Here is an 11,567-nt window from a genome sequence, read left to right as displayed (position 1 = left end):
CTGTAGCCTTGGCTGATCTTCACACCAGTGTCCAGGGAGAGCAGCGTCTGTCCTGTTTCCCCCCCCCCCCCCCGAACCCTCCCGCACCTTCTACTTTGTTCATTTTTCACCGTGTTAGATCTGTGTTTTGGCAGGCTGCTGTTTTTTCTTTTAAAAAAAGAATTGAATGTTGGAGATCGCAGTGTGGTTCTGCCAATCACTGGAGCTGACTGTCTTTCCCCCCCCCCTGCCCTGCCCCGCCAGAGAGAGGGGAGGGGGTGCTCCAGTTGCCCATGTTTAGGGGGGGGGGGGGTGTAAGGTTCCTTCATTGGAGTGTTGTGACGTGTAGGGAGACTAGCCCAGTCCCCCCCACTCTGCTCTCCCCCATTTGAAACGAGTGCTCTGTCTAGACCACCAGGATTTTTGTGGGCAGGGGGAAGCTCTGTGTCACCCCCCACCCTCACCCCCACCCCCGTCCCCCACCGCATCCCATCCAACCCTCCTCCCCAGCCCCACTGAGCCATTTTACTGAACTGCAGCCATTCACGATGGTCTGGCCTTGGTGGGAGCGATTGGTTGAGCGATTGACCTTGAAGTACCTGATCCCCGTCTGAATTCTGGCCCACAGCGGGGAAACGATGGCAGACGTCAGTCAGACTCTCCCCACGTCCACTATCTGCAGGTGGATTGAGATGGACTGGAGGCAGATTTCCTCAACTCCTGTCTCAAAAATATTTCTTCAACCTCTCAGGGTCAGGACAGTGCAGAGGGAGCTTTACTCTGTATCTAACCCCGTGCTGTACCTGTCCTGGGAGTGTTTGATGGGGGACAGTGTAGAGGGAGTTTTACTCTGTATCTAACCCCGTGCTGTACCTGTCCTGGGAGTGTTTGATGGGGGACAGTGTAGAGGGAGCTTTACTCTGTATCTAACCCCGTGCTGTCCCTGTCCTGGGAGTGTTTGATGGGGGACAGTGTAGAGGGAGCTTCACTCTGTATCTAACCCCGTGCTGTACCTGCCCTGGGAGTGTTTGATGGGGACAGTGTAGAGGGAGCTTTACTCTGTATCTAACCCCGTGCTGTACCAGTCCTGGGAGTGTTTGATGGGGGACAGTGTAGAGGGAGCTTTACTCTGGATCTAACCCCGTGCTGTACCAGTCCTGGGAGTGTTTGATGGGGGACAGTGTAGAGGGAGCTTTACTCTGTATCTAACCCCGTGCTGTACCTGTCCTGGGAGTGTTTGATGAACTGTGTGAGGTGTGTCACTCCCTCGCTGTATTTACATGCAGTACAGATGTGGGGAGTGGGAGTTGGGCTGGTTGTAGTTAATACCAGCGCTTGCTGCTGGACATGTTTAAGTCGATATTGAGGATATTTAATGACCTTTCCCTCAAGGTGCCTGCACAGATGACAGAGCTGTTTTTCTCCAGTCCCTCCCTGCTCTAATGTTGATAATGGTTAACAGGCACGTCTCCGTGTTGAGGCATGTTTGTTTAAAATCATTGAATCTTTAGTTGAGAATTAAATGCACTACTGTGTAAAAGACCACATCTGGTGCACTTCCCCCGTGGACTGACGGGCAGTGAATATGTTACGGGGACATTAATCAGACTTGAGCCCCAGGCTATACATATTTTTATCACAATTGTTTCAGTCTCAACCTGTCTCTCCTGTCCGTGTCCCCGATTTGTAAATAAATTTGCAAAGCAGTAAATCCGACCAGTGTCACATTTATTGTGCCGTTTCACGTGAGGTCTTGTTCACGCTTTTGAATCCAGGACGCGGGGCCCTTCAGAGTTGCTGTTCTCCTTGGCAGGCATGCTTTCTGCCTTGACGTTGGGCAGCGGGTACCTGGGGAGAAGCAAGGGGGGGCTGGATGCAGAAACAAGCCAGTGGAACTTAGTCGCAAAGTGTTGGTAATGTCTTTGCCAGTGTCCTTCCAAATTGACGACACGACCTCATAGCAGTCTGATTTGATTTATTGTCACATGTATTGGGATACAGTGAAAAGTATTGTTTCCTGCGTGCTATACAAAGCATACTGTTCATAGAGAAGGAAAGGAGAGAGTGCAGAATTTAGTGTTGCAGTCACAGCTAGGGTGTCGAGAAAGATCAACTTAATGCGAGGGGAGGTTCATTCAAAAGTCTGACGGTAGCAGGGAAGAAGCTGTTCCCGAGTCGGTTGGTACGTGACCTCAGACTTTTGTATCTTTTTGGAGAGAGAATGTCCGGAGTCCTTAATTATGCTGTCTGCTTTTCCAAGGCAGCAGGGGGAAGTGTAGACAGTCAGTGGATGGGAGGCTGGTTTGCGTGATGGGTTGGGCTACATTCATGACCTTTTGTAGTCTCTTGCGATCTTGGGCAGAGCAGGAGCCCGTACCAAGCTGAATAAACCAACTGTTATATTGTGAAGTCAGCACTGGACTGGCTGGAAGCTGGGCAAAATGTCTGTACTCACATCAAACTCAATACAGCTGAGAACATCTGTGCTGTACCTGTCCTGGGAGTGTTTGATGGGGGACAGAGTAGACAGCACAGTAGCACAGTGGTTAGCACTGCTGCTTCACAGCTCCAGGGACCTGGGTTCGATTCCTGGCTTGGATCACTGTCTGTGTGGAGTTTGCACATTCTCCTCGTGTCTGTGTGGGTTTCCTCCGGGTGCTCCGGTTTCCTCCCACAGTCCAAAGATGTGTGGGTCAGGTTGATTGGCCATGCTAAAGATTGCCTCTTAGTCATGAGATGTGTAGGTTAGAGGGGTTAGCGGGTAAATGTGTAGGGATATGGGGGTAGGGCCTGGGTGGGATTGTGGTGGGTGCAGACTCGATGGGCCAAATAGCAGCCTCCTGCACTGTAGGGTTTCTATGATTCTAACCCTGTGCTGTACCTGTCCTGGGAGTGTTTGATGGGGGACAGTGTAGAGGGAGCTTTACTCTGTATCTAACCCCGTGCTGTCCCTGTCCTGGGAGTGTTTGATGGGGGACAGTGTAGAGGGAGCTTTACTCTGTATCTATCCCCGTGCTGTACCTGTCCTGGGAGTGTTTGATGGGGGACAGTGTAGAGGGAGCTTTACTCTGTATCTAACCCCGTGTTGTACCTGTCCTGGGAGTGTTTGATGGGGGACAGTGTAGAGGGAGCTTTACTCTGTATCTAACCCCGTGCTGTCCCTGTCCTGGGAGTGTTTGATGGGGGACAGTGTAGAGGGAGCTTTACTCTGTATCTAACCCAGTGCTGTACCTGTCCTGGGGGTGTTTGATGGGGGACAGTGTAGAGGGAGCTTTACTCTGTATCTAATCCCATGCTCTCTGAAGGATATAGCTGGATAGTGGAGTCAAGAAGGGTCCCCAAGGCTTGAAAATATCACTAACACCCCTGTTTAGGGAGGGAGGTAAAAGATGGGAAACTGCAACCTGGTTAGTGTGACCTTGGTTAAGATTTGAGTCCATTATTAAGGATGAAATTTCAGAATACTTGCAAGTGCGTGAGGTGAAGTCAGCATGGTTTCATCAAGGGAGGTGTCATGCTTGACAAATCTGTTGGAATATTTTGAAGTGGTAACAAGCAGAGAAAGGAGAGCCAGTAGATGTTATCTACTTGGATTTCCAGAAGGCCTTTGACAAGGTCCCACTCAGGATGCTGCTGGCAGAAGGCAGGGAATAAAAGGGTCCTTTTCAGGTTGGCAGCTGGTGACTCAAAGTTCTGCAGGGGTCAGTGTTGGACCACAAGTCTTCACTTGTTTCTTGCTGTACAGACAAAACATACCATTCATAGAGGAGAGTGTGCAGGATGTAGTGTTACAGCTATAGCTAGGGTGTAGAGAAATGCGAGGTAGGTCCATTCAAAAATCTGACAGCAGCAGGGAAGAAGCTGTTCTTGAGTTGATTGGTACGTGACCTCAGACTTTTGTATCTTCCTCTCTCCCTTCACCTGTCAGGAGTATGTCCGGGGTGTGTGGGGTCCTTAATTACACTGGCAGCTTTTCCCCCAAGACAAAGTGTAGAGGGAGTCAATGGAGGGTGGTTTTGCGTGATGGACTGGACTTCATTTACAACCCTTAGTAGTTTCTTGCGGCCTTGGGCAGAGCAGGAGCCACACCCAGCTGTGATCCAACCAGAGAATGCTTTCTATGGTGCATGCCAAATTTCCTTATCCTCCTGAGAGACACTGGTGGGCTTTAACTAGTCAGCGTGGGGAGACCAGGACAGGTTGTTCAATACACCACTAATTGAGATGGAGCCGAGGGTATTATGGCCAACTTCACAGGTGATAATTAAGGGCTATGGGGAGAGAGCGGGTAAATGGAGTTGAAATCAACCATGATTGAATGGTGGAGTGGACTCGATGGGCCGAATGGCCTTACTTCCGCTCCTATGTCTTATGGTCTTATGATAAAGATAAGGGAAAGGTAGTATTGAGGTGATGGGACAGGAAGAGTGGGCAAAATAGTGTGGAAGAATGGTTATCCACTTTAGTAGGAAGAAACTTAAAACTGAGCCTAATGTACTAATATAAACTGTCCCACACAAACGGCAATTTAAGCAGGACATGTCTTGACCGCTTAAGCCTGGGCAATTGGGACTAGCCTGCAGGGCACCATTGACCAGTTGGGCTGAAGGGCCTGTTTCCATGCTTTGCCAGGAAGGCAATGCCCTAATGGTATCACTGGACTATTCATCCATTAATGTTCTGGGGGCCTGGGTTTGAATCCCACCCATGGCAGAATTTCAAAAAATATCTGGCATTGAGAATCTGATGATCACTGTCAATTGTTGGAAAAACCCATCTGGTTCACTAACGTCCTTTAGGGAAGGAAATCTGCCATCCTTACCTGGTCTGACCAACATGTGACTCCAGAGTCTCAGCAATGTGGTTGACTCTCAACTGCCCTCTGAGCAAGGGCAACTCAGGATGGGCAATGCTGGGCCCGCCAAGGACACCCAGGTCACACAAATGAATTAAAATACTCATGACCCTTAACAGAAAATATTTTCTAAATGGTGAGGGAGAATTCAAGGGACTTGGGAGTCCTACTTGAGGATTCTCTTAAGGTTAACATGCAGGTTGAGTTGGTCATTAGGGAGGCCGAATGCGATGTGAGCATTCATTTGAGGGCTAGAATACAAGAGCAGGGATGTGCTGCTGAGGCTGTAACACGGTCAGACCACATTTGGAGCAGAGGAATTTTGGGCCCTGTATCCAAGATGTCCGCCCTCTCCAGCGCGCACATTTCTTCAACCCCATGCTGTACCCGTTAAGCAGCAAATAAAAGGTCTCAATATTCAATCGATGGGTCTTTGAACACACGTACAAACAAGACAGGAAACGTGCCATCTGTAATAAGTTTATTTTGATGGTTAATAACGCTGCTTCCACATTAGTAATGGTCAGGGCCAATAACCCATCCTCATGATTAACCATCTGCAAGGTACACTAATGATTCCAAGTTGGCAGGTCCCCACAGCTCCCCCAAAACAACATGAATGGAAGTTTGGTCACTTGATGCGTGTGGTGAGAACGAGGTCGAAATTCCCTCTCCCCTCCCACTGGAGAAATCTTGGTTAAAATCTCAGGAATGCTTGCAAAAACAATGTTGTGAATGACACATGGAATGAAGTAATAGAAGAATCAATTTAATCCAAGAGTTCTCGCCCCCCCCCTCCCCGCTCCCTTGCTTACTGATCGAGGAAAGGTGTTTGGAATTTTAAGATGTTCAAGTTTTGGAAACTTGCACCAAAAGGTCCAACAAATCAAGAGATCTGGAAAGCATCCTGCAGCCGGGGGGGGGGGGGGGATGTCTTATCCGCTAGGTTTAAAAAGTTCTAATCAATACCCAACACCACCCCATTCCACTTCAACCCCTCCCTCCTTTAAATTGGGGGAGAAAGGGGGAAATCAAAAAAAAACAGCTGTCAAGTTTCTCACTAACCCACTGAACAGTTCTGGCTCCTTGTTTTGCTCCAGAGCTTTTTGGGTCCCACGATTACTGGTCCTGCTCACAAAGAGGGTTAAAGGTAAAAGTCAGATGGGGAGTTCAAAAGACATGAGTACAAACTGAAGGTGCTGAGCAAGCCAAAAAAAAACCCACAGCACATACAAAAAAAAAGAAAAAACATGGAAGCTCAGGGGGCCGACACTGCTTCAGCTTCTGCTATTCGAACCTCGTGACGGTGGGTCCTAGTTTCAACATCAGTTCGCTGCGGTCTAATAACTCATCCGTGGCAGTGACCTGCCACTCATGCTTGACCCCTGCAGACAAAAACACAAATCACAGATCAGTCTGGGGTCCAGCGCGCGTTACCTCCCGTCTCCACAACAACCCCACCGCAACAGACCCTGTGACTCTGGTACAAAGCGGGTGTTGGACGTGTGGTTCAGGAGGCTGCAGGATCAAGGTTTCAGAATTAAGAGTGAAAAAGCAGCGGGCCATGCGTGTTGCATACCTGTGAATTTTTTCCTGATTGCATCCTTGGAGCTGGCATAGATCATCTTCTGCCCGACAGGCGCATCATCAGGATTCCTGGGGAGAGGAGAAACAAGCTGAGTGGTTACTCAGCTCCCCCTTGTTCGATTCACCTCGAGGACTGCTCCCCACGGCAGCGAGCCCCACACATTCCCTGTCGGAGCGAGCCCCCCCCCCCCCCGCTCACGTTCCCCACAGGAGCAAACTTTCTCTCCTCCTCCCCCCACACCCACTTCCTGCAGGAGCAAGCCCTCCCCTCCCCCACGTGCTCCCCCATGGGAGGGTGCACCCCCACACGCTTCCACTCCCTGTTCAACAAGCACCCCCCCCCCCACACACAATCCCTGCCGGAGCATGCACCCTACATGCTCCCCGCGGAACAAGCCCCCCCTCCCTGTGGGAGCAAGCCACCCCCCCACCTTCCCTCCGGGGAAGCAAGAATCCCACACACACTCCCCACTCCACTTCCTGTGGAACAAACCCCCCCACTCCCGTGGGAGCAAGCACACCCCACACATGCTCCCCGACAGACTGCCCCAATGCATCTCCACCCTCCAGTCAAGCACTCGCAGTCACTGGAAGCAATGTTCTATTCCAGCCAGGACACCAATACAGATCCTCAACTCTTGTACAATCCCATCAGGACTGGGAGTGGAGAAAGAAAGGGACTCGCTCCCTACCAGCCCTACAAGAACTTGACTCAGTGCAGTCAGAGGGCCATGGCACTGTGCCTGATTTCAATCAGGAAACTGGCACAGAATCTAGAACATAGAACATTCCAGCGCAGTACAGGCCCTTCGGCCCTCGATGTTGCGCTGACCTGTGAAACCAATCTAAAGCCCATCTAACCTACACTATTCCAAGATCATCCATATGTTTAACCAATAACCATTTGAATGCTCTTAATGTTGACGAGTCCACTACTGCTGCAGGCAGGGCATTCCACGCCCTTACTACTCTCTGAGTAAAGAACCTACCTCTAACATCTGTCCTATATCTATCACCCCTCAATTTAAAGCTATGTCCCCTCGTGTTAGCCATCACCATCCGAGGAAAAAGGCTCTCACTGTCCACCCTATCCAATGCTCTGATCATCTTGTATGCCTCTATTAAGTCACCTCTTAACCTTCTTCTCTCTAACGAAAACAACCTCAAGTCCCTCAGCCTTTCCTCATAAGGCCTTCCCACCATACCAGGCAACATCCTGGTAAATCTCCTCTGCACCCTTTCCAATGCTTCCACATCCTTCCTATAATGCGGTGACCAGAACTGTATGTAATGCTCCAAGTGCGGCCGCACCAGAGTTTTGTACAGTTGCAGCATGACCTCCTGGCTCCGAAACACAATCCCTCTACCAATAAAAGCTAACACACCGTACGCCTTCTTAACAACCCTATCAACCTGGGTGCCAACTTTCAGGGATCTATGCACATGGACACCCAGATCCCTCTGTTCATCCACACTACCAAGTATCTTACCATTAGCCCAGTACTCTGTATTCCTGTTACTCCTTCCAAAGTGAATCACCTCACACTTTTCCACATTAAACTCCATTTGCCACCTCTCAGCCCAGCCCTGCAGCTTATCTATGTCCCTCTGTAACCTGCAACATCCTTCCGCACTGTCCACATATCCACCGACTAGAGTCATCCGCAAATTTACTAACCCATCCTTCTACGCCCTCATCCAGGTCATTTATAAAAATGACAAACAGCAGTGGCCCCAAAACAGATCCTTGCGGTACACCACTAGTAACTGAACTCCAGGATGAACATTTCCCATCAACCACCACCCTCTGTTTTCTTACAGCTAGCCAATTCCTGATCCAAACCGCTAAATCACCCTCAATCCCATGTGTCCATATTTTCTGCAATAGCCTACCATGGGGAACCTTATCAAACGCTTTACTGAAATCCATATACACCACATCAACCGCTTTACCCTCATCCATCTCTTTGGTCACCTTCTCAAAGAACTCAATAAGGTTTGTGAGGCATGACCTACTCTTCACAAAACCGTGCTGACTATCCCTAATCAAATTATTCCTTTCTAGATGATTATAAATCCTATCTCTTATAATCCTTTCCAAAACTTTGCCCACAACAGAAGTAAGGCTCACCGGTCTATAATTACCAGGGTTGTCTCTACTCCCCTTCTTGAACAAGGGGACAACATTTGCTATTCTCCAGTCTTCTGGCACTATTCCTGTAGACAATGACGACACAAAGATCAAAGCCAAAGGCTCTGCAATCTCCTCCCTAGCCTCCCAGAGAATCCTAGGATAAATCCCATCCGGCCCAGGGGACTTATCTATTTTCACACTTTCCAGAATTGCTAACACCTCCTCCTTATGAACCTCAATTCCATCTAGTCCAATAGCCTGTATCTCAGTATTCTCCTCGATAACATTGTCTTTTTCCTGTGTGAATACTGATGAAAAATATTCACTTAGCGCCTCTCCTATCTCTTCAGACTCCACACACAACTTCCCACTACTGTCCTTGACTGGCCCTAATCTTACCCTAGTCATTCTTTTATTCCTGACATACCTATAGAAAGCTTTAGGGTTTTCCTTGATCCTACCTGCCAAAGACTTCTCATGTCCCCTCCTGGCTCTTCTCAGCTCTCTCTTTAGGTCCTTCCTGGCTAACTTGTAATTCTCAAGCTCCCTGACTGAGCCTTCACGTCTCATCTTTACATAAGTCTCCTTCTTCCTCTTCACAAGAGATTCAACTTCTTTAGTAAACCACAGTTCCCTCGCTCGACCACTTCCTCCCTGCCTGACAGGTACATACTTATCAAGGACACGCAGTAGCTGTTCCTTGAACAAGCTCCACATTTCAATTGTGCCCATCCCCTGCAGTTTCCTTCCCCATCCTATGCATCCTAAATCTCACCTAATCGCATCATAATTTCCTTTCTCCCAGCTATAACTCTTGCCCTGCAGTCTATACCTATCCCTTTCCATCACTAAAGTAAACATAACCGAATTGTGGTCACTATCACCAAAGTGCTCACCTACCTCCAAACCTAACACCTGGCCTGGTTCATTACCCAGTACCAAATCCAATGCGGCCTCGCCTCTTGTTGGCCTATCTACATACTGTGTCAGGAAACCCTCCTGTACACATTGGACAAAAACTGACCCCTCTAAAGTACTCGAACTACAGCGTTTCCAGTCAATATTTGCAAAGTTAAAGTCCCCCATAACAACTACCCTGCTCCTATCCAGAATCATCTTTGCAATCCTTTCCTCTACATCTCTGGAACTTTTCGGAGGCCTATAGAAAACTCCCAACAGGGTGACCTCTCCTTTCCTGTTTCTAACCTCAGCCAAGACTACCTCAGTAGACAAGTCCTCATCAAACGTCCTTTCTGCCACCGTAATACTGTCCTTGACTAATGCCACACCTCCCCCTCTTTTACCACCTTCCCTGATCTTACTGAAACATCTGGGGAATAATGCCCACTCCCAGCGGCACGTGATTGACAACTATAACCCCCAAAACCCAGGCTGTGCCTGGTGTTTCTCCAACAGTGAGACAAACTCAACACAGTTTGTCTCAATGCTGGAGAAGATTGACACAGGGAAGAGTGACAAGATTAAAGGCAGCCAGGTTGATACAGTGCTGCTGGAGGTCACTGTGGTTTCTCCTGTGCCCAGGGACCGGCGGCAGAGCACAGCGCCACTCAGGCCACAGCTTACTCACCAATGAATGAAGATCAGTTCCTCCTTCTTGGTCTCCTTTGTCTCAAAGGATGCATCGTAGAGAGCGTAGCAGCAATCATTATGAGGAAGCATATCGATAAAGGCCAGCAGGGGGTCACTAATTTTTCCGTCCTGAACATCTCCCACCAGAATCTCCTTCCCCTCTCGGACTACTATTTTTTCGTTGTTGGCAGTCATCCCAAACAAGACCACTTTCTTCCTCTTCTTCATCTCCGCATTGCTGCAGGACTTCCGCACTTTCATGTCATTGAAACAGGCGACGACCTCATCCGCAACTGAGATGCCCGATGCCTGGGAGATTGAGAGAGACAGCTTTAGACACACGCCACTTTGCCTGGGGTTCCTCCAGCTCGGAGATCCAGCAGGCAGTACAGGAACAGCACAGACTGACACAAGGGAACAGTGACAGGATTAAATATCCGCACGAGGGACCCGCTCAAGAAAAAGAGTGTTGGAGAAACATTCTAGACTTGCATCCCCTCCAACCCCTTTCAATAAAATCTCACCCCAGGAATTCGCCTCGCGAACCAGACATCCCTCTAGGTAAAGCTCCCCAAAGTGCAGCCACAACAGTTCCCCTGAAGATCAACATTCGTTGATGGACCTAGGTACTAATTCCAGACTGGTGCACCAAGTCACTGCTGCTTCATAGAATCCTGCAACCCCTCTCCATTTAAAATCAGACCCCGCTTCTCCAATCTTCCTGGAAAACAGAACCACCTCACCTGGTAGATGCCCTACAACCCGTCAGCAAATCCAGCTACAATGGCCAGTCCCGCCATCCAAGTCATTGACCCAAAATGCAAACAGTGGAGGTCACAGCGCTGGTCTCGATTGAAGGATGTAACTGTGTTTGGGAGCAGTTCAGAGAAGGTTTACCAGACTAATACCCTGAAGCGGGCAGCTTGAGGGAAGATTGGGACAGACAAGACTTGTGTCTGCCAGAGAGATACATGATCCTGAGGGACAGGGTGCCTGTGGAGGGGATATTTCCTCGTGGGAGAATCTAGAACCACTGCTAACACCCAGTCTACATACTAGCCCCTTATCCGTACAAATCCTGCAGCACTCCATTCTGCCAAGCTGAGGAAGATCCCGATACCCTGATCAATTCCCATCCTTGCTGATGTCACCCCCCCACCTGTGATCAAACCTGTCATGTGACACTTTGCCTTTTGCAATTCCAAACCATCTACTGGTTCCCCTTTATTCACCCTCCATTGCATCTGTCAAACTATTTCCCCATTCACCAGGGCTGACTCTGCTAGAATGTGTCAGGACTTTCCAAACACACTGCTGTTACTGTCCGAATGGATTCTAGCATGGTCCCATTCTGATGGATCTACTCTGCACCCCCTCTAGACATCCTCCCTCATCATCCAGAATCCAATCAGCTAGCACCTA

At 49.1% G+C, this 11,567-nt stretch overlaps 2 protein-coding genes across 2 annotated transcripts in view; one reads left to right on the top strand and one right to left on the bottom strand.

Annotated features, from left to right (window-relative positions):
• Positions 1-801, top strand: part of LOC144488780 (sorting nexin-32-like) — a 56,128-nt gene extending 55,327 nt beyond the window's left edge. The window contains exon 13 of the mRNA XM_078206879.1: positions 1-801. This exon is cut by the window's left edge and continues 48 nt beyond it. Coding sequence (XP_078063005.1) covers positions 1-6 — 6 coding nt within the window. The 3' untranslated portion in view covers positions 7-801.
• A 4,494-nt stretch (positions 802-5,295) lies between these two features.
• LOC144488779 (cofilin-2-like) lies at positions 5,296-10,474 on the bottom strand. Its single transcript, XM_078206877.1, has 3 exons — positions 10,144-10,474; positions 6,414-6,490; positions 5,296-6,219 (listed from the first exon to the last, which is right to left on the bottom strand). Exons 1-3 carry the CDS (start codon positions 10,404-10,406, stop codon positions 6,122-6,124), a joined length of 438 nt encoding a protein of 145 aa, XP_078063003.1. The 5' UTR covers positions 10,407-10,474; the 3' UTR covers positions 5,296-6,121.
• Positions 10,475-11,567: the final 1,093 nt, after the last annotated feature.

This window comes from Mustelus asterias, unplaced genomic scaffold, assembly GCF_964213995.1.
Source record: "Mustelus asterias unplaced genomic scaffold, sMusAst1.hap1.1 HAP1_SCAFFOLD_1856, whole genome shotgun sequence".
Taxonomy (NCBI): Eukaryota; Metazoa; Chordata; class Chondrichthyes; order Carcharhiniformes; family Triakidae; genus Mustelus; species Mustelus asterias.
Note: the sequence above shows the minus strand (reverse complement) of the source record. Positions and strands in the feature narration are given on the sequence as shown.

Bases quoted from the DNA above. Each gene is read 5' to 3' on its own strand.
- LOC144488779 (XM_078206877.1), bottom strand. From the start codon at position 10,406: ATGAAAGTGCGGAAGTCCTGCAGCAATGCGGAGATGAAGAAGAGGAAG. The intron at 6,491-10,143 runs GTGAGTAAGCTG...TCCTCTCCCCAG, and splicing joins GAACTGATCTTCATTCATTG to GAATCCTGATGATGCGCCTG. The intron at 6,220-6,413 runs GTATGCAACACG...TTTTGTCTGCAG, and splicing joins AATCAGGAAAAAATTCACAG to GGGTCAAGCATGAGTGGCAG.